Here is a 26,505-nt window from a genome sequence, read left to right as displayed (position 1 = left end):
CATTTGCAAAACTTGCAAAATCAGGTTGAAGACATGGAAGATCCACGTCTTCTCCAACTTAGGGAGGAAATAATGCAGCAACAAGCAGAGGAGGCTCACTAGTAGCAACAGCTTCAGCAACAGTTGCAGGATCGTCAGGCTCAAGAGATGGATAGGCAAGCACATATTTTGGAAGCCCAGCAATAAGCTCTCTTGCATGCACAGGAGGAGGAAGCACATCATCATGAAATAGCTCAGGAGGAGGAGGAGCGACATCTTCAGGCAGAGCAATGTAGGTTTATGCATGAGGCACATATGGAGGATGCTTGGCAGGACTATCATAATCCAGGATCACAGGAGCAGCATGACCAGGATGAGGAGAGAAGGAGAGCTCAGGAGTGTGAACATCATCAATAGGATAATCCAGAGGATCAGCAAGATGCTAATCAACCACCACCACCACAGAACATTCCTATTTCTGTTCAACCACCACCTCAGAATGTCCCTGTTCCTCCTGGAGGTCGTCCATATACTAAGCCTGTCAATCATCACACTGTTGGTCCTCTCACTGTAGAGTGTCCTGACTGTCATGCCTACCACTTTGCAACTGAAAGACTCACCAACTCCTCTGCACATGCTCCAAAATTTGGTATGTGTTGCTTGCGGCCAAGTTGATCTTCCACCCCTCCGACCATGGCCTCCTGAGCTCCAGCAGTTGTATTAACAGTGTGCATTTGTCACCAACATTTGTCAGTACAACAGTACTGTGGCATTTACCTCTGTTGGCGTTAAAGTCGATGACCTTGCTCTTTGAGGCTCTGGCCTAAGCTCCTTTCGCATCCATGGATCTCTCCATCACCTCATGGGAAGTCTTATGCCTGGAGAAGCTCAACAGCCTGCCTATGCTCAGCTTTATGTCTTTGATTCAGAGCATGTCACTGATGTTCATGTTGACAGAAATTGCAATCTTGATCCTCAAACCCTCAGACAGCTCCATGATATGCTCTACAGACACCATCTCTATGCTCAACTTTACAAGGCAGCCTATCAAGTCACGATAGAGAAGCCTCTAGAGCAGCACAGAGATGTTCAAGTACACATTCACTTCAAGCCAGGCTCTGATGGTTGAAGATACAATCTTCCTACTTCCAATGAAATTGCTACCATCATTCCTGGAGATGGATCTGAGGACGTTTCTGACAAATGTGACATTGTATTGCGACTCCAAGGTGGTCAACTTCGCTGCATCAGCCAGCTCAGTTATGCCTATTCCACCCTTCATTATGTCCTCATGTTTCCTTCTGGTGAGGAGGGCTGGCATCTTGACATTCCTCTCTGTCTCCCTGAGGGTGGTTGTGGTCGTGCAAAAAAAGTCACACAGCTGCTGTATTATGGCTATCGCCTTCACATCCGTCCACCTGCAATCAAGCCTGACAACATCTTTCGTGCAGGACAGCTCTTCCAGCAGTATGTGGTTGATGCTTGAGCTACTATTGAGCAAGGCAATTTGAACTGGATCAAAACCAACCAGAAGAAGCTCAGGGCAAACTGCTACAGAGGCTTGACAGATAATGTCTTCAATGATGGAATCAATGATCTGGCTGAGACAGGGTGTTCCTTCATCCTTTCTTCCTCTTATAGTGGAGGTCCTCACTATATGCATCAACTGCTCCAAGACTCCTTGGCCATATGTCGTGCATGCAAAAAACCAGACCTCTTCCTCACCATGACTGCAAATGGAAGTTGGCCTGAGATTACTGACAATCTTCTCCCAGGTGAGTTCGCATTTTTGGCATTATTGATGTTTTCATTGCTGATCAGTCATAAAGGTCAGACTGCTGTTGATTGTCCAGACTTGGTGGCTCGCGTTTTTTTATCTCAAGCAGCAGGCCCTCTTGAAGAAGGTTCGTGATGGCTTTTATGGAAAGGTCACTGGATTGGTGTACACCATTGAATATCAGAAGCACGGTCTCTCTCACATGCATCTTCTCATCTTCCTTGAGCCAGAGTACAAGATACGCACTGCAGAGCAGGTCAACTCCCTCATCTCTGCTCAGATTCCTGACCAGAACCTTCATCCACAACTCTATAAAGCTGTCAGCAAATTCATGCTCCATGGTCCCTGCACTCCAGAACGTTGCTTGAAGAATGGTCTTTGCAAGAAGCATTATCCAAAGACCTTCTGTCCTCAAACACTCATGAAGGACGATGGCTATCCAGAGTATGCACAACCTGACAATGGCCACACTGTCCAGAAGCCTAATGGCAATGTCTTCACCAACAAAGATGTTGTTCCTTATCCTTCAAAGCTGTTGGCAGAGTTCAACTGTCATATCAACATGGAGGTCTGTGCGTCCATCAAGTCTGTCAAGTACATCCACAAGTACATCTACAAAGGACACAACCACACTACATTGGAGATGGGAGGAGCTGTGGATGAGGTCAAATCATACCTTGACTCCAGATACATCAGCTCTACCGAGGCTGCATGGTGCATTTTTTAATTTAAAATGCATGAGGAATGGCCTATTGTCTACCACTTGCCAGTCCACCTCCCTGATGAGCAGATGGTCATCTATGATCCTGAGGATAATGCCCAAGATGTTCTGGACCGTGCTGCAGCCAAGGAGACTTGCCTTACTGGATGGTTCATAGCCAATTCTGATAAAGACCTGGTAGCAGCTGGAGCACGCGATTATCTCTACCAAGACTTTCCCTCCCGCTTTGTCTGGGTTGACAGGAAGACATGGAAGGGATGCCAATGTGGAAAAGCAATTGGAAGGATGTATGCTGCTGGACCCAACTTTGGAGAGAGCTTCTATCTGAGATTGCTTCTGACTGTTGTTCCAGGTGTGTATCATTTAATCCCTCTCATATCTGCCATTGGCTTACTATTGTTTTTTGAAGGGGCTACCTTCTATGAAAACCTTCACACTGTTGACGATTATATCTGTGCTACTTTCAAGGAAGCATGTCAGCTCAGAGGTCTCCTTGATAATGATGGGGAATGGAAGCAGTGCTTGCGAGAGGCCTCTCACATGTGCACTGGACATGGCCTGCACAGTCTTTTTGTCATTATACTTCTGCACTGCCTCCCTACAAACCCTCATCTGCTTTGGAACAACTTCAAGGATAATTTTTGCAATGATCTGCATCACCGTCTCATTCATCAACTGCACATCCAGGATCCACTCCAGAGCAGATCCATGACTATGGTCTCTATCTCATTGATGGTCTTCTTCACAAGAATGCCAAGTCCCTCAAGGTGAAATTCCCTGACATACCTCGCTCTCATATGAACTGGGGGGACAGGGAGGGAAACCAACTGATAGTTGAGCAACTGGACTATGACCAGAATGTTCTCCAGGAAGCTGTGGATAGAGGAGTGCCCACCCTCAACCAGGAGCAGAGACAAGTCTTTGATGCAGTGGTTGAAGATGTCATGAATCGTGATGATAAAACACCTGAACATCCTCACTTTGTGCACAGTGCAGGTGGATGTGGCAAGACATATCTCTGCAATCTCATTGCTTCCAAACTGCGTGCTGAGGGCAAGATTGTTCTCTGTGTGGCTTCCTCTGTAATTGCTTCTCTCCTTCTGCCAGGTGGACGAACAGCTTATTTGCATTTCAAGCTCCCCATCCCCATCCATGAGGACAGCACCTGCAACATCAAGAAGGGAGATCCTGTCCATAAGCTTCTTAAGTGCACCTCTCTGATCATCTATAATGAGATACCAATGCTCCACCGTCACAACCTGGAAGCCTTGGACCGTACCTTACACGATCTTCTTGGTGTTAATGCCGACTTTGGAGGAATCACTGTGCTGTTTGGAGACTTCAGACAGACCCTGCCAGTGGTGCCTCATGGATCCAGGGAGCAGATTGTTGGTGCCACTTTTTGCAGATCTCACCTCTGGCCAAGACTTCGCATCTTCCACCTAAAGACAAACATGCGTCTTGGTCAAGATCCTGCATCTGATCGATTTGCTGCATGACTTCTTGAGATTGGGGGTGGTATGGGCACAGATGGAGATGGCATTGTGACTCTGTTAGAAGGAATGCAATGTCCCAACAACAACATCCCATCACTGATTGACAAACTTTACTCTGATGTCCTCCAACCTAATCATCCTCCCTTGCCTGACTCCTACTTCCTGGACCACACTATCCTCTCTGCAAAAAACACTGATGTGGACGAGATCAACACCTCAATTCTCAACTCATTTGCTGGAGACAAGAAGATGTTCACAAGCGCAGACTCAGTAACAGACAGGCAATACAATTACATCCCTCAAGAATTCCTCCACACTCTCAACCCACCAGGATTCCCTCTGCACAAACTGGAGATGAAAAAAGGGGTCCCTCTGATGCTCCTGCGCAACTTGGACCCCACACAGGGACTGTATAATGGGACTCAGATGATCCTGGTGGATTAGAATACAAGAATTCTCAAGTGTCGAATCCTTAAAGAGGGCAACAATCAAGTGGATGGTCAAGATGAGAATACTGTACTAATTCCTCAGATGAATATGGAGGTGAGTGATGAAGAAAACCCTATTCCTCTGAAGCGTCAACAATTCCCTGTGCAACTTGCATTTGCAATGACGATCAACAAGGCTCAAGGTCAGAGTGTGAAGTGAGTTGGTCTCAATTTGAGGACACCTGTGTTCAGTCATGGACAGCTGTATGTGGGTTTGTCTCGGTGCACTCACTCATCAAGAGTATTTGTGATTTTCCATGAAGATGAGGAAGAGAGAAAGACAAGCAATATAGTGTACACAGAGGTAGTTAGAAATCTGATTGAAGATTAATGTATAATAGATTGTATAGATGTGTATGTTTTATATGACAAATATTTATTTATTGAAATTGTGTTAACCTCTATGGTGAAATGATAAAGACTGGAGGTGCCAATGGGACCTCCAGCAGAGTGCGAAGTGCTCTGCTTGCTTCCTGTGCCAAAGGCACAATGGGCTTGAACTAGTGGTCAGCTGGATGGAGACAGGGAGCTGGGGATTGTTGGACTGATTATGGAAGATAGGATGATTGGAGATCTGGTCAAGGATATCATCAAAGATTTCTGGATTGACACACAGTTTCTGCCAAAACAAATGAGGGTGGTGTTCCTTATGATGAACCAGCATGTGCAGCTGAGGTTCTCATGGAGGAGGCTCATCAGGCTTGTGGAATACACATGCCCTTTCAACCTCATCATGAAGAGCAGTGATAGTGTGCTGGAGGCAGTCATAGCATACAGCATCATCATCAGATTCATCACTGGAAAGATCTGAACTGAGGCCTGAAAGGTGGGAGGATATAGGGAACATGGGGGACATAGGGGACATGGGGAATGGTGAGGTGAAAGCCAGATCATCATCATCTGAAGTGTGAAGCGAATTTGAGTCAGTATCAGAGTCAGAGTCTGACCATAAGTCTGAGCACTGGTTATCATCTAGGAGTATATTCTTATATTGTGAGTTAGCTAGTGCAAAAGCAGCCAGATCAACAGTGTGAAGGAGGCCTTGATGTGTGGAAGGACAAGGCATGGTGGTGTGTTTTCTTATCTTATCAGTGCTTCCAATCTTCAACTGATTATTTCAATTTTAATTGGAATTTCAATTTCAAATCTGTTTCAATTTCAATCTGAGTTTCAACTTCTGCCACAGTCAGCATCCATGCAGCTGTGTTTGTTGAAGCTTTAGCCAATGTTCAAAATCTAACCTGAGTCCCACTAATGAAATATTTTATTAATCAATGTTCAATTGACTGGTGTTTGTGTAAAACTGTTTCCTTGCCAGCATTCATAACTCTTTGCCACTCATTACATTAATCTTATTAACTTTAATGTCTACCCAAGCTGATAACTCCATGACTGATATTACTGGCCAGATTATGGCCATCATGTGGGCTACTTAATGGATGTCATCATCACCAATACCAAGTGATGATCCAGTGCAATAGTCTCACTTGTGGGGATTTTGAGTGCCTAGACATAGTTCCTATACAACATTTGTCCGAGATTCAGGTACCGATCTTTGTAGGTAGAGGCATAGTGAATGACAGAAGCAAGGTGGTTAGATAAACTGAAAATATATTCCATGGTGCCAAAATCCTCGAGGCCAGTGCCCTTGATAACATTAGGGTGATTCTGATCCTGATAGGCATAATTGTGCATATATCCATAAAATACATCCATACACATGTAAGAGTTTGATGCTGCAAACTTTGAACTCAAGGAACTGGTCGCAATTATGGTCAAGAGTTTACATCCAATGTCATATGCAATAAGGAGGTTTGGGCCAAAAACTTCCAGGGCTTGGTTCACCATGGACAAGGGATACTTGAAGCTAGGTATTGAAATTGCTTAGTTGCGTGATTATTTACATGATCATGGTACATACAGCTCTCCACTTCTAACCATGTCAGCAATCTACAAGATCATCCCATGCCTGCACACAAACGTGAAAATGCCAGTCCCCTCAAATATGCCCTAGCTTTTTTCTTCACATCAACAGTGGAAGCTTTCCAGCTGTCCATGCATGAAGTCACAGCAGGGTCACAGTCTGGTTTGGCAGATGTGATGGAACTTCTTCAGCAAAGCTATCAACATATTTCATATCCAAAAATAGTTACTGGTAAATACATGAGAGGGAGTTGTTGCCATCAAAGACAAGCATCCACCGGTACTGGAGTTCAGGCTCACTATCAAGCTGCATGGATATGAGGTAACTAACATCATTAAAAGATGATATTATGTATCTCATAGCCACACAGCAGGCATCCATTGGTTACTCTCTAGTTAGATAGATTACAGATAAGCACTTCTCTGACTTGTTGATCAACATCACATCACATCACAAGGTATACGTCAAAGGCATCAGCAAGCACTGTGTGATAATGTCATCTGTATTGCCACTAATCAAGGGTATTAGGGAGAAGTAGACTAGAAAACATGTGATGTCTCACCTTATACAAATCACATATAACTTTGCTGAATGCTTTGACACTGAATGATGGCTTGCACAAACAAAGTCAGTGATAGAGCTCAAGGGTTATGATCGAGATTACAATAGATGACATCTGTGGTGTGGTGCCAACATAACCACCGAGGACAGGTGCCTCTGCAGTCTGAATACTCTCAGCTCACAGAATGACTGCCATAGTTGCCAAGGTGTAGATGTTGATGATGTCAGTGGTGAAAGATGGAGTTGTGTGATTATAGGATGGGTTACTGTGTTGCAAAGGACATAGGTACTGTCATGTGAGATAGGCAGCAGCAAGAATCTTGTGCAATGGGGCCCAGTTGGCCTGCATATGCTGCAACCTTTCCTGCCATGTATGCTGATTCTTGTACATGCGAAATCTAAATGGTCAGTCTATGAGGAGAAGCATGAGTCTGGAGATAACTTACTGGTTGCCTGTAATGTCCCGCATTACATCAATGAATGCAATGTCTATGGAACCATCATTAGATATTGTCTCCCACTGGTTGTCATGCTCATCATTGGAGGTGCTTGCATACTTTGAATTGTCCATATATTGATGGTTAGGGCTTTGAATGTCAGCAAGAATTTGATGTGAGTCTGAGCTAAGGCCTATGGATGGTTAGATAATAATGATGCAACAAAGAAAGACATACATACCTGCAAGATTAGCAGAAAACTGTTCTTACTGTCACCAACACTCACTGATGATCTGAGCCTGGCTCAGCATCCTCACTTGAAATCTTGTTCCCAGCGGTGAAAAACCAATGACCATCTTGACTGAACAGGACACTCCATATTCCTGCCACTTGGGAGGCATTGAGTATGTGAGCATAGAGGAAGGAGAGGAAGATGTGGTTGAAACATGTTAGTAGTTAGGCTTTTATACAGATGTACTCACAAGGTTTCAAAGGGAAGCTTACTACTGGCATTATTGGCACAGACACAAAGACATGGATGGGTGGGAACAATGAGCACTAAGCAGCAGTCATCAACAGAGTCATGTGCTTACCTGGTCAAAAGGTTGCACAACAGTACAAGCCCAACAACACACTTCTGCCTATCCTAGTGTATGCACTTGCACTGGTGTCACAGAATACATTGGGAATAAAAAAAGAACGAAAAAATTTGGTGGAGAACTAAGGGATATACTGTGCTTGTTGTGGGAAACAGCAAGCAGATGTGTGGCAGCACAGCTGACATTGAGGTAAGCATAGCAGCTGTTAGTGGTGGCATGTAGGAAGTAGCGGGAACAGCTGTGATCACCTCATACATGTTATAGAAGGGGACTGGTCGGGTGGTTGAGCGGAAGTGTAGGAGCGGATGCAGACGATGATTGGACGGAGCAGAGGACAGATGAAGCAGAGGTGGTCGGAAAGTGGAACGGATATTGATATCAGAGTGGTCAGATTAGGTATATGACACATAGTAGGACTCATGTGGGAAGTCCTTGATGCAGAGTTATAGAAATACCACTTGAAGATGATTAGGTTGAAGAATGGTCAATCTCTTCATACTGCCAGAGGTTGTTGCAATCTGATGTCCCTAGGATATTTTCCAGAATATTGTGACCAGATGTCATGCTTGGTGAGTTCAGGGTACTGTCTGAATGTACTTGTTTACATTCCATTCCATATGGAGCTCAAGAAAGTTATCATCTCTATTGTGAAACAACTATATATCATCTTCCAAAGAAGTGGCGTGATGCATGGGGACTTGATGCAGAAACATGTTACTGAAGCAGCATCTAAACTGATCAAGTCCAGTGACTACCTTTGGCTTCCTGACCACCTGGACCTCATGTAATTTAATGCTAATAAGCTTGCCATGCCAGGGGAGGGTATGACATGCTACTTAGCATGAGAATTTCCTGTTCCCACTCACCCCCAATAACACCTTCAATAATGTCTGATTTACTATATATGCTAAGGTACTTAAAACAGCGTCTCCATTCAACTGGAACCTCTTTCCCCTTTTAGACATATACTTTCCCCTTCAGTACATAGACCCTTACTTCCGGATCACCAGTAACTCTTCTTACCGCTCAATCACTGATCCAATGCATACATATTGATATCCGCTCCGACTTATGTCTTCACCTGTGTAAGTACTTACAAATTATATCCTTGGTACATAGCTTTACAACATAAGTCTACTAATCACTGCCTCACACTTAGAAGTATATAACATATCCTGTACTTAGATAGCTTCCTCAGTCTTAATATTACTTGTCTTCTTGCAGTTTCTACTTGTGAGAATTCTCAGTAGGACCTTGCCTCCTCCGGACACAAGTTTCATCTTGTTGTCACCTCCAACTTTCTGCTCTGACTTAGAGCTGTGCTCTAAGTTTTCCCCCTTACTTCTCTGTCTCTAACAATAATCCCTCTTTGCTCCTATCCACCTTCTGCACTATCCTCCGCCTTCTCCACTCCGCTCCTAGTCGGCCCGCCGCTGGTAGCATTTACTTCCCAACCCTCAAAGCGGACCAAAGCGGTCCACTTGTCCTACTGTCGGACAATGTCGAACCTGCTCCAAATTTGGGGCACATACTCGGCTAAGGGCGCAGCGCAAGAGCTGAAGCCAAGCCCTAACCCCTCCACTTCTTGAGCCTGGCATGGTACCTAACACCATGTCACAATGCTCTGGAACTGGATGCATTAGTACAGCCTGCAGGTGCATTTCCAACTTTGCTGCCTGAAGAAATGCCTGCCAATATGATGGGTAAAATCCAAGCTTCAAGGGGTCTGCTTGTTTGTTTGTCCCTTCCACTTAGTGCTTGGGTTGGTCACACTTATCAGGCATAAGACTACAAAATCAAGAACAGCTTGAAGTAGGAGTGGGGGAAGGCACATGATCTGACTAAGCAACATGGCTAGGTTGAGCCTTTGATAAGGAGCGCCCACAAGAGGGGGGCTGTGTGCAACTGGATGATGTGGTTGAATGATGAGGAGCTAGTCTATAAGTAGAAGCATGAGAAATGTTTGAACATGGAGATTTAGAGTGACCAACAAGGGTTGATAGAGTTGGGGAGCACTAATAAGGAGACAGTCCATAGGTGGAAGCACAAGAAATGTTTGGATGTGGAGACTTGAAGTGAGTATCAGAAGAACATTGAGGTCTATGAGTAGAACATTTTGTAGATGGCACATTTCAAGGTACACATGGAGGTTTTACATGAGCAGATGGAGCACATGTACTCTCAATAGATCAGCAACAAGACACCTAGTTAAAGGAGATTAGAAACACATTTTGGTAAAAATGAGGACTTACACATTGGTTTGTGTATTGACAGGGAGACTTCAAGCAAGCAAGCACACCCAAGTGCCTACTCTTTCTTGGATGCAAAAGGGTAAAAAAGGCTCTCCTTCCTGCCCTCAGTGAATTCATCAGTGTCAAATAGATCTGAGAAGGTCAGTCCATCCTCAGAGTAGCATATCCCAGTACCCTCATATCACTCCTTCAATGACCCTTCAGCTGCTCTGAAGTCATCATCGATAAAATTAAAGTCACTATCAAAGTTGGCATGTGCTAGAACCATGCCTAGTAGGTAGGAAGGAGGTCATGGAGGGATTTAGCTTCAGCTCGTACACTGCACTCCTTAGACAAGTATGGTGCCCTTTTGTCATATCCCATACCTCCAGACCCAGAATTCTGGATCTCCCCTGCAAAAGTCCGGTTCTCCATCCTGTTGTCCGCCCAGTGCTCCGCCTTCATCTCATACTCACTCCTATCTCCTTTTAGAATACTGCTATCTGGCTACCAGTTGTATGTCTTTCTGCTTTGCTTACTGATCCGTCCGTTTGTACTTCATTTCCAACTTCACTGCTTTGATCTGTTATACTCTTACTAATAGACTTTCCATATGCTCGGGGCATAGTTTTTGCTTTGCTGACTGATTTACTTACATGATACCTACAGTATATAAACTCCTGTAATACTCTGGTACTCCTTAGTTCGAATATCATCTTAGTTCTGCTCATTCCTGCTTCTCTGGACTTGAGTCTGATCTCTTGTCTACCTCCGAGTCTTAGGGTTAATCCTTAGGACTATATCTCTGGCTCTACCTTAGGTTAGTCTAACTCTGTCCCGCTTCTACTCTGGACTTGTCCGTAGTAGCCTTACTCTGTTCATTCCTAGCCTTCCAGAGTTCTGCCGAACTCTCCCTGTGTCTGACCTCCGGACTTACCTGGACTTCCATTGGACTTTCCTCCTACCTCTCAGAAATTAAGGGCACATACTCGGGTAAGGGGCACAGCACATGAGCTGAAGCCGAAGCCCTTTAAGTTACCTTTCCCTTGAGCACAACATTAACACCTTAACTTTGAAGGATGGATAGGGGCTGCCAAAGATCAACTCCGATGTGCTCCAACAGGGATATGGTTATGGGGAACTACATCTGACATGCTCCGACAGAGGTAAGACTATGAGGGACTAAGTCCAACATAGAAAGCAATGCAAAGACTGTCGGAAGACAGAGGCAGAGATCGGTGAGACTAGTCTCAAGGTTGGAATAGACAATGAGCAAGACTTAAGTCAAGTCAGAGGTGGTTAAGATAGGTTTGAGTCTACATTCATATTGTAGAAACACTACTGGAATACATATGGTTTTATATACTATAGAAATACTGGGCTATGTGGCACAGCATAGCAGAGTACAAAGTAATAGCAAAAGGTACAATGTACCATAGTGTACAACAGGTTAGATTGGAATGGAGAGTCAGATCATACAAGGTACCACAACCAGACAGAAAGTAGAATGTACAAAGGGAACTTAGAATGGACAGATGTGTACCTCATACCTTGATTGAATCAGGGGCAGAGGAATGTACCTGACATCAGAGATACATACTGAGAGGTGGAGAAGTATAGATGAGGGCGGAGGACTATGAATGAGGGCAGAGAATGATAACTAAGGGTGGAGGAGACTTGTATAATTCATGGAAATGACAGTATGCACCTGATCATCTGAATCACACATAGTAGTAGTCATAACCCCTGCATCAGCTTAAAGCAAGGTGTGATGCAACAGTGGTTCTACTTCTGCAAACTGTGAGATATTGACAATATCCCAGATGAAGCTATGACAGGATGTTCAGGGTTGGCTAAGATGGTGAGTGACACTGCTGTCCTTGGTGAAGACCTTCCCACAATTTGGACATGTTGGTACTGACATAAAAGTTATCAGACAGTTAATATTTCACATGGTCATCACTTATTGGGTACCTCATACATACTCTTGTATTTATCACTTACTAAATCGTATTTGTCATATCCATCCCATGAATTCTGTCATATACCAGATTCCAGTCATGTCCAATACCATCTATAGACATCCCCACTACTTGTTAGATACCGTGCCAACTCAGGAAGCAGAAGGGTCGGGGCTTGGCTTCAGCTCTTGCGCTGCACCCTTAGCCGAGTACGTGCCCCAAATTTGGAGTGGGTTCGACGTTGTCCGACGATAGGACAATTGGACCACTTTGGTCCACTCTGAGGGTTGGGGAGTAAGAGCTACTAGTGGTGGGCCGACTAGGAGCGGAGCGGAGAAGGTGGGGAGTGATGCGGAGAGGGGATAGGAGCAGGGGAATGTTGGTAGGGGCAGGAAAGGCGGAGGATAATGCAGAGGGGCAAAGGAGGATATTTGATAGGGGCGGAGTAATAAGGGGAAGACTTAGAGCACGGCTCTAAGTCGGAGCGGAGGGTCGGAGGGTCAGAGGTGACAACAAGTTGAGACTTGTGTCCAGAGGAGGCAAGGTTCTACTGAGAATTCTCACAGGATATAACTGCGAGAAGACAAGTAATATTAAGACTGAGGAAAAATATCTAAGTACAGTGGCTCAAAAAACTGTCCGCATGTTTGTGCTATTTTCACCATTTACATTATTGTATATGAATGGACAGGTAAACCAAGGATATGCCAGTGGGGTACTCTGTAGTACTCCTTTGGGGCGTGAGTTTGAGCCCTTGCCCGTGGGAATCCATGGTAATGCGGTGGCACTATAGGCCTTACAAAATGATGACTCATGTGGACAGTTTTTTGACCCAAGTATTTTACACAGATAATTAGGTGTTCTAGTATTTTGTGTGACCTCCCTTGGCCTTAATTACTGCCTCTATCCTTCTAGGCATACTTTCAATCAACTTCTGACAATCCTCTGCTGTAATATTTCCCCACTCCACTGTGACTCTCTCCCATAACTCCCATACTCCTTTAGGAGGGTGTTCATAGGCTAAAAGCTTCTTCTTGAGTACTCCCCAGAGATGTTCAATGACATTAACATCAGGGGATTGTGCTGGCCAGTCAAGGAGGTGAATATTGTGCTCTTCAAACCATTCTCTGGCTCTTCTGGATGTATGCTTGGGATCATTATCCTGTTGGAAAATAATGTCTTCTTCATCAATTCCTGATTCTGCCATGCTAGGCAGCAAGTGGTGGTTGAGGATGTCCACATACTGCTCAGCATCCATCCTCCCCTCAACTTCTGCAAGCATTCCCACACCATTCCACCCCATACATCCCCATACCATTAGAGAACCTCCTCCAAACTTGAGAGTTCCATTGATCTCTCTATCTGTAAGAGGGCCCCCCTTCTTTTTCCACACATATACCTTCGCATCTGACCCAATTCTATTGATTTTGGTCTCATCTGACCATATGACCCGCTTCCAGTCCTCTACAGTCCAGTTTTGATGGGCTAGGGCAAAGGCTAGTCTTGTCTTCCTATGAGTGATGGAAAGAAGAGGCTTTTTCTTCTTTGTTACAGCCCTAAGATTGGCTTCCTTGAGGACATTCCTCACTGTTTGTGAAGAAACTGGAGTAGGGATGATGGAATTGATATGATGAGTGACTTGGACAGCATTATCAGCCTTTCCTGTGGTGATATGTTGGATAATGACCCTCCTATCAGTAGAGGTGAGTTTGAATGGACGACCTCCACTGGAGTTTTCCTTGTCTGGGTGACATTCTTTGATGAGCTTAGCTACAGTAGACTTGCATACACTAGTTCTAGAGGCTATTTGACGAGTAGAGAGGCCAGCAGTAGACAGAGAAAGGATATTATCCCTTTGAGCAGAGGAGATGGTTTTCATGGTGATTATGACTATGCTATGTGGGACACACTTCATTATATACTTAGAGATAGGTTTAATAATGTCATAATGACACCACTTTATAATTTATTTAATAGTGGCATGACTTTATGGTGTCATAACTAATGATTTATATAATTTTAATCTAGGGTCAAAAAACTGTCCACATGAGTCATCATTTTGTAAGGCCTATAGTGCCACCACATTACCATGGATTCCCACGGGCAAGGGCTCACATTCATGCCCCAAAGGAGTACTACAGAGTACCCCACTGGCATATCCTTGGTTTACCTGTCCATTCATATACAATAATGTAAATGGTGAAAATAGCACAAACATACGGACAGTTTTTTGAGCCACTGTACATGATATGTTATATACTACTATGTATGAGGCAGTGATCAGGATAACTATGCAGTAAGGCTATGTACCAAGGATATAGTTTGTAAGTATTTTCCATAGGCAAAGACATAAGTCGGGGTGGATATCAATATGTACACGTCGGATCAGCAATCAAGTGGTAATAGGAATTACCAGTCATCCGGAAGTAAGGGTCTATGTACCAATAGGGAAGGCATATATCTAAAAGGGGAAAGAGCTCCAGTTGAATGGAGAGGTTATGGAAGGGGACCAGTTGAGTGGTTGAGCGGAAGCGTAGGGCGGAATGCGGACTTGTGATAGGATGGAGCGGAGGATGAATGGGGCGGAGGGGTCGGAAAGCGGAGCGGATATCAATATCGGAGCAGTCGGATCAGGTATATGACACTACTGGTCCAACCCCCTCTTTCCCTGTCTGCTTCATACCTCCTGCTCTAACAATGCACACAGTGCATCTCAGCAGGACTAGCCCTACTACCTCCACCCCTATCTCTGACCTGCCCAACCAACTCTCATATTGGGGTTATCAACATTTAGGACAGGTTTAAATATTGTACGTCATGGATAAAACTTGAAGTTTTGCCTAAAAATCAGGATGAAACTTAAAGTTTTGCCCAAAAACCAACATTTAAATCTTCTCCCAAATGTCAATAACCCTAATGTGTCTATCCCCACCCCTAAGCACTCCACTCTTCTACCCTGTCAGTCCACCCAACCCTACTTCTATTCCTCCCACCATTTCTGCTCTTCCAACCCCCTCTGCTTCCTTAGTTCCCCTCACTGGTCCCCTTATAGACAAGGAACCACTCGACTAGTCCTATCTCCTTTTAGCATTATAGTTTCTCCTTTTGGATCACCGGTATTTCCTATACCCGGATGATTACTGATCTGTTGTGTACATATTGTTCTCTAAGCCTCTATCTTGTATGTTCTCAGTCATCTTCTTGTAATACTGTACACTCAGCACATAGCCTCCTGCTATGCTATGCTACTTATCTAGAGTATATAAACATATGTACATTTGTCTGTAGATACTCAGTCTAAATATTACTTTTTCTAAGCCCTGCTCTTTTGTTCTTGTTCTTGGGCTTGTTCCTTGTCAACTCCTGTTTGCTGGCCTAGAGGATTGACTCCCTAGGTCAGCTGCCTTTCCCACCCTTTAGACTTGAGCTTAGTGCTCTTGTACATCTGCCCTCCTTATTTTTATTCTGCTTCAGACTTCATCCAAGCAGTCTTTTCCACTCTGCTTCTACTGTTGGTTCCAACCACAGTAGTCCTCTGTTTCTCTCCTGTTGGGCAGTCCAATCCCCACCTGACTTTCCCATGCTCATCCAGTAGTCCATCAGTCCTCCTTCAGAAAGCTTCTGCTCCAACACTCAGAAATTAGGGGCACATACTCAGGTAAGGGGCACAGTGCACAAGCTGAAGCCAAGCCCCTTAGACTCTGCCTTACCCCTGAGTATGGTGTGGGGAATGCTCTCACTGTAGGTGTAAAACCCCATCAATTCCACATTGTCTCACATCATTTTCGCATATTCCGTGAGTTCCACATTTCCCACGCATCCTTCAGAACACACCCGCACTATCTGATATTCCCGTGTATCATTGGACAATCTTCATATGTCCTGTCCCCATCCTTCCAGGTTCATTGGTACACTGTATCTCTCTTCCTATTGCTTCTAACATTATCTGGATCACATTGACACATGCCCTTATGGCATGAACCCCTATTGCACAGTATTCCACCCATGTGCACTGCTTGCCTTCATTTCCACATCCTGGGAATGTGCTACCTATATCTCTGTGTTCCTTGAAAATACTGTACCCTATAAGCATAGAAGTTTTCGGAAAAATACTGACTTCACTTACTTCCTCCCATCTTTTACCTTCCCACTTTTCTCCCACTTTTACTTCACCTTACTAGAGGACCGCTTTGACTTATGCCCACTATCAATCTAACCTTGTGATATACTTCCTTTGACTTGATCTGCAAGTTCCGACGAATCTGTACGTTCTGTGTTTTATCCGTTTGAGTTCTGCTTTGTTCCACTCGTCGCGTGCTTTGTTCCGCTTGAGTTCCGCTTGTTCCGCTTGTTCTGCATTTTTGCAGATCCTCATCCTACCTGCAGTAGGGTTGATTAGGGTCACTTATACAGAGATTAGTACTCCCCAGTAGCAATCCCCTTTAGGGTTGAATGTTGTGGGTACAACAAGTGCAGTGGAGAGAAGTCAATCTACTACACAGTTGGGTCTTTGCTGCCTGCTGCCTCACTTGGGAACAAGTGCGTTCGACCCTTAAGGGGATTGCTACTGGGGAAACACTAGTCTCTGTCTAAAGCGACCCTATAGGATGAAAGATCCGCAAAAGCGGATGAAATGGATAGGATGCGAAACGTACAGATTCGTCGGATGGAGTGGATGGCACTTGCAGATCAGACAGGATGCAAATCAAAGTTGAAGGAAGTACATTAAAGGTTGGATGGATAGTGGGTATAGGTCAAAGTGATCTTCTGGTAGGGTGCAGGAAAAGTGGGAGAAAGTTATATCCAGTAAGTATTTTTCGAAACCCTCCATGCTTATAGGGTACAGTATTTTCAAGGAACATAGATATATAGGTAGCGAGTCTAGACCGTGCCATAAGCTATCTGAAAAATACTGGAGTGTGAGAGGATATGTCTGTGTTCAGTCAGTAACAAGAAAATGTGTGTGAGTACGTACCAATGAGGTAGAATGGACGTGGACAGGACGGATGCGTCGGATGCACGAGCTATAGGAGGAGATCCAAAGGTATCCACATGTCATCCAAAAAGCGGATGTGTATCGGATGGAATGGATAGGTGTTGGATGGACGTCGGATGGACGCCTGATGCATCGGAAAAGTGGTGGATACGAGCCTAGCATAGGGATACTCCCTACAACGTGCTTGTTCTTAAGCGAGGCAGCAGGCAGCAAAGACCCAACTTTGTAGTAGATCGATTTCTCGCTGCTGCACTTGTTGTACCCATAATGGTCTTAACAAATTCCCTCTCTTCTCCATCTTTAAACTTGCCTACATACAGTCGCAGCCAAAACACTTCTACCATGACATCTCTAACTAGTTCCATTGAACTATATACAAGTCCAAATTTGATGTTGTTGAATATGGTTCAGTCACACCATATGGGAGAGGAAGATTTTCCTTCTGCCATGCACCTTGTGAGATCCCCCTTCTATTTTTCTTCTCCATCTTATCCATCTTTAGTAAGAGGTTGATTACATATCAATGCATGAGGATGTAAAAGGCATAACCGACCACTCTGACCTTATGCTAGAGGCAGCCAAAGCCAAATGAAAAGTATGTGAAGCCAAAAAGCACCTGGCTGGTTGCATTCTTGAACACCAAACAACACTTCTCAACCTCTGGTGCCATTGTGCAGAGGCAGCAAATTCCTAGTTATTAACAGCAGATAGGCATTGGCACAGGTGTGAGTAACCTGCACAGGTCACAGGTATGGGTACCTCACAGGTACAGGTGCAGGTAGGTCCATGTGGTACCCGTGACCCATCCAGCAGAGTACCTATACCTGTCAGGCCAAAAATGGCAATCTAGCACATGGCACATATATTGAAATTGTACAGCATCAAACATAACTTTATTTTGGTCACTACAAACAATCAATTCATTTTGATCACTACAAACAAGCCCTAGGGCATGTACAAGTTCTCACAGGCTTCAAAAGCCCCACCATATCTCCATCCTCCCTGATGTTCCACAAATGTGTTATGAAACTAACTGAGAAGGCAGCCCAAGCTGTTGCAGAGAGCACCCACAAGCTAAAAAGGAATGTTAGTACCAGAAGTCAGGAGGCCAAGCAGGTGAAAAAATCGAAAAACATACCATTGACATTGGAAGAAGATTCATCCCCTCCTCATACCATAAGCCAACAAACCACAGTGCAAACCAAAGAGGAGGATAATACCTTGCTGTATGATGCAATCATAATAGACTCCAGTACATCATCCAACAAATCAGATGCAGAGTCCTCAGAAACTGAGCTGGGCAAGTCATTTCACCTATAGCTTATCATCATGTCATTCAGATTTCATTTCATACAGAGAGGCTCAAAAAAGGGTGGAACCCACCAGTCTATGCATTCTATGAGCCCACACCAAGCATTGAATACTCAGATGGGTGGTATTCCCATGTATTCAAATGCATGGTGAAGAGTTGTAAACAACAAGTCCAGCGCTACCTTGACAAGGGTGATACCAAATCCACCAGCAACATGGCAAAGCATGTTAAGTGTTGCTGGGGGGCAGAGGCATATGAAGCTGTACAAGAAGCTAAATCAGCAACAGCAGCACGGGAAGGTGTCATCACAAACTTACTGAAGACTGGTACCATTACATCATCATTTAAAATAAAATCAAAGGGTAAAGTTACCTATTCACATAGGCAACACACAAAGACAGAAACAAAGTAAGTACTTACTAGCATTTTCACTTGTGCTACTGATGTATTGCTCAAGGGCAGAGATCATGCATTGGGTCTCAGAAAGCTTCCGACCCTTCAAGACTGTTAATGATAGAGGGTTTCAGTCATTGATGAAGACTGGTCATCTGGAATATTACTTACCTTCACTATCCACGGTATCATGCAACATGAAACTGGTATTTGCAAATGTGCAACAATGGATCGCACAAATGTTGCAGGTGATGTATGCCATCATCAAATTTGCATAAAAAAATAAACATCTAAAAGGATTATGATGGTTGTCATATCCCATTGTAGGACGCGGATCAGCGCCAACATGGTGCTTCCTTGCTCTGCTGATCCATGGCAATACACACTCGACCCCCCACGCTCTATCCAACTCCTTGCTGATCGGACTCCCGCTCATATGTGTTCAAGCCACTCATGCAAGTGAATTGGCTGACGAAGAATCAACGTGCATTATCGGTTGGTCGCGCGCATGTTTTACCCCTCTAGCTCACAGATACTCAGACGAACCCCATATCCATCCATCCTTGTTCACTGGTGCATAGTATATTCCTCTTTGGTTTATTTGACAAATACAGTACTCTTACCTCTCAAACTCCCCTATTACATCGCCTTGAGCAGCTTGGACCGGCTTACTCTCAAATATCCCCATACATATCACGGATGATCAACCGCATGTCCCGCATATATCTCTAGTGAATCGCAAGGTAGCCCGGACATCCCAAGCGATGATTATCTCCATTACTTACCTAGTAGCCAATTTTGTACTTAAGGAGTGCTCACCCATTGTTGCAATCCAGTTAATTCTCACTCAGAAGCCATGTCTTTTGTGTTCTGTTCCTTTCTGATCCTATTCCCGTGTCTGTCCGCACGTTCTCCTTGAAACTTCTGTTCTTCATCAATAACCTCGGTTGGCCGCACTCACTTGCACACCGCATAGTGGTTGGTAGAAATTATAGTCGACCGGCTTCGCAGCTGACTGTTCGTGCTGAGCATATATTGGATCGACTGCTCTTTGACTTGTTGTCGCGCCCCTTGTATTTTATACTGAGGCAGCAATTCAGTTTGCTTTGTTCTGCTTCCCCTGGGTTGAACTGAACATTATAGGCTCACTACTCGAATCGGCCGTTACCACGCTGAGGTCATAGTGGAATTCACTCCTTACACCATATTTCCAGACCTGGAACTCTGGATTCTCCCCTGTAAAAGCCCGGACTTCCACCCTGTTTTCCATCTGGCACTCTGATTTCATCTCCAGATTCACACCTATCTCCTTTTAGATTACTGCTCTCCAGCTACCAGTCATACACTTTTCTGCCTTGCTTACTGATCCATCTTTCTGCATTTCATTTCCAACTTCATTTCTTTGATCTGTTGTATACTTACTAATAGATTTTCCATATGCTTCGGACATAGCTTTTCACTATGCTGACTGATTACTTACTTGATATCTACAGTATATAAACTCCTGTAAAACTCTGTACCTCCTCAGTTCAGGTATCATCTTAGTTCCCCGTTTCTCCAGACTTGAGTCTGACCTCTTATCCACCTTCAAGTCTTTGGGTTTATTCCTTAAAACTATATCTCTGGCTCTACCTTAGGGTAGTCCACCTCCATTCTGTTTCTACTCCAGACATGTCCATAGTAGTCTTACTCTAGCTATTCCTGACCCTCCAGAGTTCTGCCGAACTCCCCCTGTGTCTGACCTCTGGACTTACCCAGACTTCCATTGGACTTTCCTCCTACCTCTCAGAAATTAAGGGCACGTACTCAGGTAAGGGGCACAGTGCACAAGCTGAAGCCAAGCCCTTTGAGTTATCCTCCCCTTGAGCACGACCTTAACAATGGTGAGTTAAACCTCTGGCAATGGTTCTTGATGTTGTGAAAGTCTCCTAGTCTCATTCTAGTGCCAATCTCGCAGAGGCCTTTGCTAGAATTTTAGCCGACTTTGGAATCACAGACAAGGTTAGTACTGCTTACCAATGTTGAGGATGTGTGTTGCAGTGTGGTTGTGGCATGGAGGGCATGTGTGTTGCGGTGTGGTGGTGTCTGAGGAAACACAGCATCTGAGGATGTGTGTTGCAGTGTGGTTGTGATAAAGGTATGTGTGTTGTGGTGTGGTTGTGCAAGATGCTTACCATTTCCCTGCAGATGCTGAGTCTCACAGCCGACAATGCCAGTGCTAACAACACACTCACCACTGAGCTTGCTGACCTGGTAGCCCACTTCAGGGGACCAACATCATGAACATGATGCTTCCTGCACATAATAAATCTTGTTGCAAAGTCATTAATAAAGCAGTTAGACTAACCAAAGGCCAAGGAGAGATCTACCGATGAAGAGTTACTTGACATGACCAGCAATGTGAGCAATGAGGACAAAGTCACCATCACAGAGAATGGCGATGGTGACCCTGATGCAGAGGATATCAATGACAAGGATAGATGGGTTGATAAAATAAACAAGCTGACACCGCATGAATGCACCGCATTGGAAATGAACATCTGTCCAATTAAATTAATGCTAATGAAAGTAAGTTCAAGTTTATATACCTAGATAAATGAAAAAAAAAAACCCCTCACCAGTTGCGTAAATTCACCTTCAAGATTGTGCACTCTACTACACTCCTCCCTGCATGGAAGGACACCACCGAAGAACTCAGACTCAGACCCAGGATAATGCCATGTGATGTGTTGACCCATTGGAACTCCATGTTCAACATATTGGAGTTTGTCATTGACTATCGCAAGGTTATAGATGCAATGACTAACAAACACAAGTTGGGACTTGGATTGTATGAATCAGATGAACATTAGTGGACACTTGTGAGGCAGCTACGAGACACTCTGAAGGTATGTCACATGTCACACTTCACACAAGTTGTGACTAAACATTGTACTTTGTATGCTGCAATGCAGATCCTTAAGCATGCTACCCTTTACTTCTCACACTTGACTCCCAATCTTGTGATGGTCATCCCCGCAATGAATCATATCAACACAACTTTCACCAGTGATATAATTAACTCCCATGTTCTGGACCCCACTATCCATGCAGCACTCAAACTAGCCAAGAAAACCCTCAGTTGATACTATTCACTCACCAACAGTTCTGAAACATATCATGTAGCTATGGGTGAGTTCTCATCTCTTCTCCCTTCTTGTACTAACTTCACCATTTTACCTTGGGCAGTTCTCCATCCCCAACACAAACTCCAATACTTCTGAAAAGAAGGCTGGGAGGCTGAGTGGATCATAACAGCTGAGCATCTTGTGCATGAAACATATGACTGATCATATGCTTTGTGAATTGTTGCTCCACATGTCAATATGAGTGATGAGGTAAGTTTTGTGTCTCTGAGGCCTGGGTGATGTTATTAATTTAAATGTTTCCATAGATCAATGATATCAACAAGTCATTGAATATCTTTGATGCACTCTCAATGCTGGCAACACCAAACATCATATCACATGAGCTTGACAACTATCTAAGCACCGACATTGAAAAAGTTAATGATCCACTGGCTTGGTGGCAGCACCGTGTAATGCATCCTTGTCTCTCTCACATGGCACTTGATTATTTGACTATTCCAGGTGAGTTTTTTTATTTATTTTCACAGTAGTGCTATTTTTCTAATGCAGCTTTGCAGCCACATCTGTTGATGTTGAGTGCATTTTCTCGCATGGACAGCTCATTCTCTCTCATGTGCATTCAAGACTTTCAGCACAAACAACACGAGCTCTTCTTTGCCTCAGTAGCTGGAGTCTCCTTGGTCTGGTGAAAGATAATGATGTCACTGCTGTTACTAGCAAACCTGACCTTGAAGGAGAAGAATGGGAGATGGACCAGGGCTGGGATAGTATTACTCTGTAGTTTGCACATGTCTGGTAATCAATTTTGAATGTATACCTGGGGGTTTACCCATCATGGGTACCATACCCATGTGACCCATCCACGCCCGTCCAAAGACCCATACCCGCTGGTACCCTTGGGTATGCAGGTATGGGTATATCGTGGGTATGGGTGTGGGTAGAGCTCTCAGTACCCACAGGTTTACCCATGCCAATGCCTGATGGCAGATCTTAATGTTGGGTGCATGCATATGGAATGAAAGAAGAATGGTATTGCAGCATTCACTCACTCAGAATCCATGGCAGTAAGTCTCTTTGCTATGATTTCTGATTATCATTGAGATCATTACAGACAACACATGGCTCAACTCTGTAATAGCCATCAGTGGTGTACCAGCATTTTCTGCAACCACTACTAGGAGACTAGAAGGCTGTTTATATTTTATCAATTGCACTATTTTGGAGTGTCACTGCACACTTTGTTTAGAAGGTGTGAATAGGTGCACATTTTTCCATAGTACATATATTTTGCGCTGCCATTATCACATCATTTTGACTACATGTTTCTTTGTTTGCTTGTATGAACTTATATCACATCAGGAAAAATGGGAACTGCGATATAGCGCTATGAAGGCTACATAGCACTTGTAGCCTGGTTGCATCTCCCCCCCCAATATAGTACCATGTAGCCCAGACTATATGTTTATTTGCGCCACATAGCATCTGGTATCTCCTACCTTGGCTATGTAGCACTCTATTATTTATCATTGCAGTAAGCACACATCATGGTACATCATAGCACTCACACACTTGCAAATAATAGGGAGATCAATGATATGCATTCACAGTTTAATACTAGTCAGCAGTTATTCTACTCGGCCTCAACTTCATCATCTTCAAATTGACCACCCTCAGACTCCCAGTCAGACTCCACCTCATCACTATCATCTGCACCACCGACCTGCTGGTATTCCCAGATTGTGTTGTTGATCCTGTCGTCTGAGAGGCAGTCTCCATCTTCAACATTAATTGGATCCACCTTTGCATGCAACCTGTACTATGATTGTAAAACTTCCAAGTCCAAACCCCCGAAATGCACTCACCTGCCATTGTTGTTGAGTTCCACCAGGATGCCATCAAGGATTCTGTGATCCTTCATTTGAGTATGAAACTTCTTGAGGTTCACAAGATGCCTATCATAAGCCTCCCTATACTTGCTGCTCGAAAAGCTGATATCCACCCATTCACCATCATACCATTCATCAATGCAGCATTTGGCCTGCCACCAACAATATTACCATCCGAAGCTAACAGGCAATAGCATGACTTACTGCAGTGTACACCAAGGCCAAGGCAGGAATTGGAAACAGCGAAAAAAAAACTTCTCAAATACAATACCTTCATCCTTCTTGTTGCAGTACCAGAGTAAATTTGCCGCTTGCTGATTTAACCTTGACTGAAAGAGGCCACTGTGAGGGACATTGTTCTTTTTGTCCCCAAGGTCCTTCCAACCAAGCATCAGTACAAAACATGACTCAAGATATCATTAACGCACCTGGTAACACAAGCCAAATTTATCCTTGAGCTGATGGGCGAGTTTGCGATTCCTAGACTTGATGGACTCCTGATTGGTGGACTCAAAACCATAAATGTTCTTGACAAGTGGGCGAACCTTCCCTTTCACCTCGCCTGTGAGATGCGATGTGCAGCATGTAATCTTGAACAAGAAATTAGGTGGATGAAATAATAGAACTTGACCACATACCATCTGTATGATCTTGCCATTGAATCCCATCTCAATCTCATAAGAGCTACATGCCTCCTTTGCCCACAAGACTTGAGTCATGCAATCTGGATAGGCATACTCAGATGCGAGCCAGACACAAAAATGGCTGATCACAAACTTGATGAGTTGCTGCACTGCTACTTTGTAATCCCAGGCTACTACACGGCCCTTACTCTGATGAATCTTGCATGGAAGTCACTGTTCACCTTGCTGTGGGGAAGGCGAATCTTTGGACTCATGCATCCGTTTATGACTCTGGGTGCTGTCACCCTCATCATCTGAGCGTGGTAGCTGCACACGCTTCAAGTGGCGCAAATCTGTGAGATAATTCAGCTGCCATTCAAGTGTATGATACAGCACCACTCACCCTCATAGCTGTTACTCTCTCCACCGGTGAATACATCACTCTCGTCCACATCATGATTGATAGGGTTGTCATCGTCATTGTACTGCTCACTGTTGTCATACTGCTCACTGTCGGTCAAGTCTATGTTGTTATTTAAGGATCCTTGGGACTGCGCCCATTGAAGTCGGATGAGCTCGTTGGCACGGGCTGCTGTTAACTTCCATGGTGCAGGCAGCAGCTTCAACATAATGATGAGCGCCCCAAAATTGAGGTTGTTAAGGTCGTGCTCAAGGGAAAGACTACTCAAAGGGCTTCAGCTTCAGCTTGTGCGCTGCGCCCCTTACCCAAGTACGTGCCCTTAATTTCCGAGGGGCAGAGGGGAAGTCCGACGGAAGTCCAGGGAGTTCCGGAGGACAATCGTCGGTGGAGTTCGGCGGAACTCTGGGAGACTATGTGGGAATGGAGTAAGTCTACTATGGACAAGTCCAGAGTAGAAACAGAACCAAGGTTAGACTACCCTAAGGTAGAGCCGGAGAATTAGTCCTAAGGTTTTACCCCTAAGACTCGGAGGTGGACAAGAGATGAGACTCCAGTCCAGAGATTGCAGGAATGAGCAGAACTAAGATGATATTCGAACTGAAGAGTTCTGGAGTATTACAGGAGTTTACATACTGTAGGTATCATGTAAGTAAATCAGTCAGCAAAGGTAAGGGCTATGTACGAAGCATGTGGAAAGTCTATTAGTAAGTGTAACAGATCAAAGCAGTGAAGTCGGAAATGAAGTAAGAATGGACGGATCAGTAAGCATAGTGGAAAAGGACATAACCAGTAACCGGAGCAATAACTATTCTAAAAGGAGATAGGGGTGAGTTCAGAGATGAGAGTGGAGCACCGGGCGAAATAACAGGATGGAGGACCAGACTTTAGTGGTGGGGTTCCGGAATTCTGGATCTGGAGGTACAGGATATGACAGAGGTGAAGGTAATGGGACTTACACTGAAACCATTGGACCTGTGTTCACGATTCACAAAACCAGACTCCTTACAAACAAGGCATCAATGTCCAACTGGAAGTTATATCATGCGGCTGACTCACCTTTGTAAGAGCGTCTTCCTGCCAGCCCCCAGACCCAGATGTTCTGGACAGAGCTGCTTGTGGGGGGACCTTGCTGAACCAGGGCCACAGATCTAGTGGACCATTGGCTGCTACACTACCTTTGGACAGGGTGATAGCCTGCGTTGAAAACTGTGTGCTGTCTTGTGTACCTGAACATAGTTAGCTGGCAGGCCACTGATGCAACAGTCAACAACACACCTCTGTCAACACAATTTTTATGGGTGGCCTTGGTTTTGTCTTGACCGCTTGGGCGGCGGCGTGCCTCACAGCGCTCTTGATCCTCCTCAACTGGGTACAATATAGTTAGTGATAGAAATGGTAGTACATAAAAAACTACCTTGATACAAAGCCTTCTCAGAAGGACGGCATTCACAACATTGATGCTGAGAGGGAGCTGAATCAGTATTGTTCACAATATTACCCAGGGCTTGGTGAGTAGGAGCAGTGGAAGACATTCTGGATGTAGATCTGGAGGTAGAATGTTGGGAGGAGATG

The 26,505-nt window shown here is 44.5% G+C and overlaps 3 protein-coding genes across 3 annotated transcripts; 1 reads left to right on the top strand and 2 right to left on the bottom strand.

Moving 5' to 3' along the window:
* Positions 1-5,967: 5,967 nt before the first annotated feature.
* EDB91DRAFT_1045516 (uncharacterized protein) lies at positions 5,968-6,327 on the bottom strand (the record flags this gene model as incomplete). Its single annotated transcript, XM_041313194.1, has 1 exon — positions 5,968-6,327. A coding segment is annotated over one exon (360 nt), but the record flags the coding sequence as incomplete, so codon positions are not given.
* Positions 6,328-18,525: 12,198 nt separating this feature from the next.
* On the top strand, positions 18,526-19,153 carry EDB91DRAFT_1045322 (uncharacterized protein; the record flags this gene model as incomplete). Its single annotated transcript, XM_041313179.1, has 2 exons — positions 18,526-18,890; positions 18,940-19,153. Coding segments are annotated over 2 exons (579 nt in total), but the record flags the coding sequence as incomplete, so codon positions are not given.
* A 4,480-nt stretch (positions 19,154-23,633) lies between these two features.
* EDB91DRAFT_1243734 (uncharacterized protein) lies at positions 23,634-26,465 on the bottom strand (the record flags this gene model as incomplete). The annotated part of the gene is made up of 12 exons (XM_041322335.1): positions 23,634-23,814; positions 23,866-24,041; positions 24,156-24,266; positions 24,318-24,479; positions 24,528-24,706; positions 24,755-24,865; positions 24,916-25,193; positions 25,247-25,335; positions 25,890-25,934; positions 25,990-26,159; positions 26,209-26,298; positions 26,348-26,465. The coding sequence occupies 12 exons, from the start codon at positions 26,463-26,465 to the stop codon at positions 23,634-23,636; spliced, it is 1,710 nt and encodes a 569-aa protein (XP_041182181.1).
* Positions 26,466-26,505: the final 40 nt, after the last annotated feature.

This window comes from Suillus paluster (assembly GCF_016628075.1).
Source record: "Suillus paluster strain FC165 chromosome Unknown EDB91scaffold_5, whole genome shotgun sequence".
NCBI lineage: Eukaryota > Fungi > Basidiomycota > Agaricomycetes > Boletales > Suillaceae > Suillus > Suillus paluster.
This window is presented reverse-complemented; position numbering and strand designations above follow the sequence as displayed.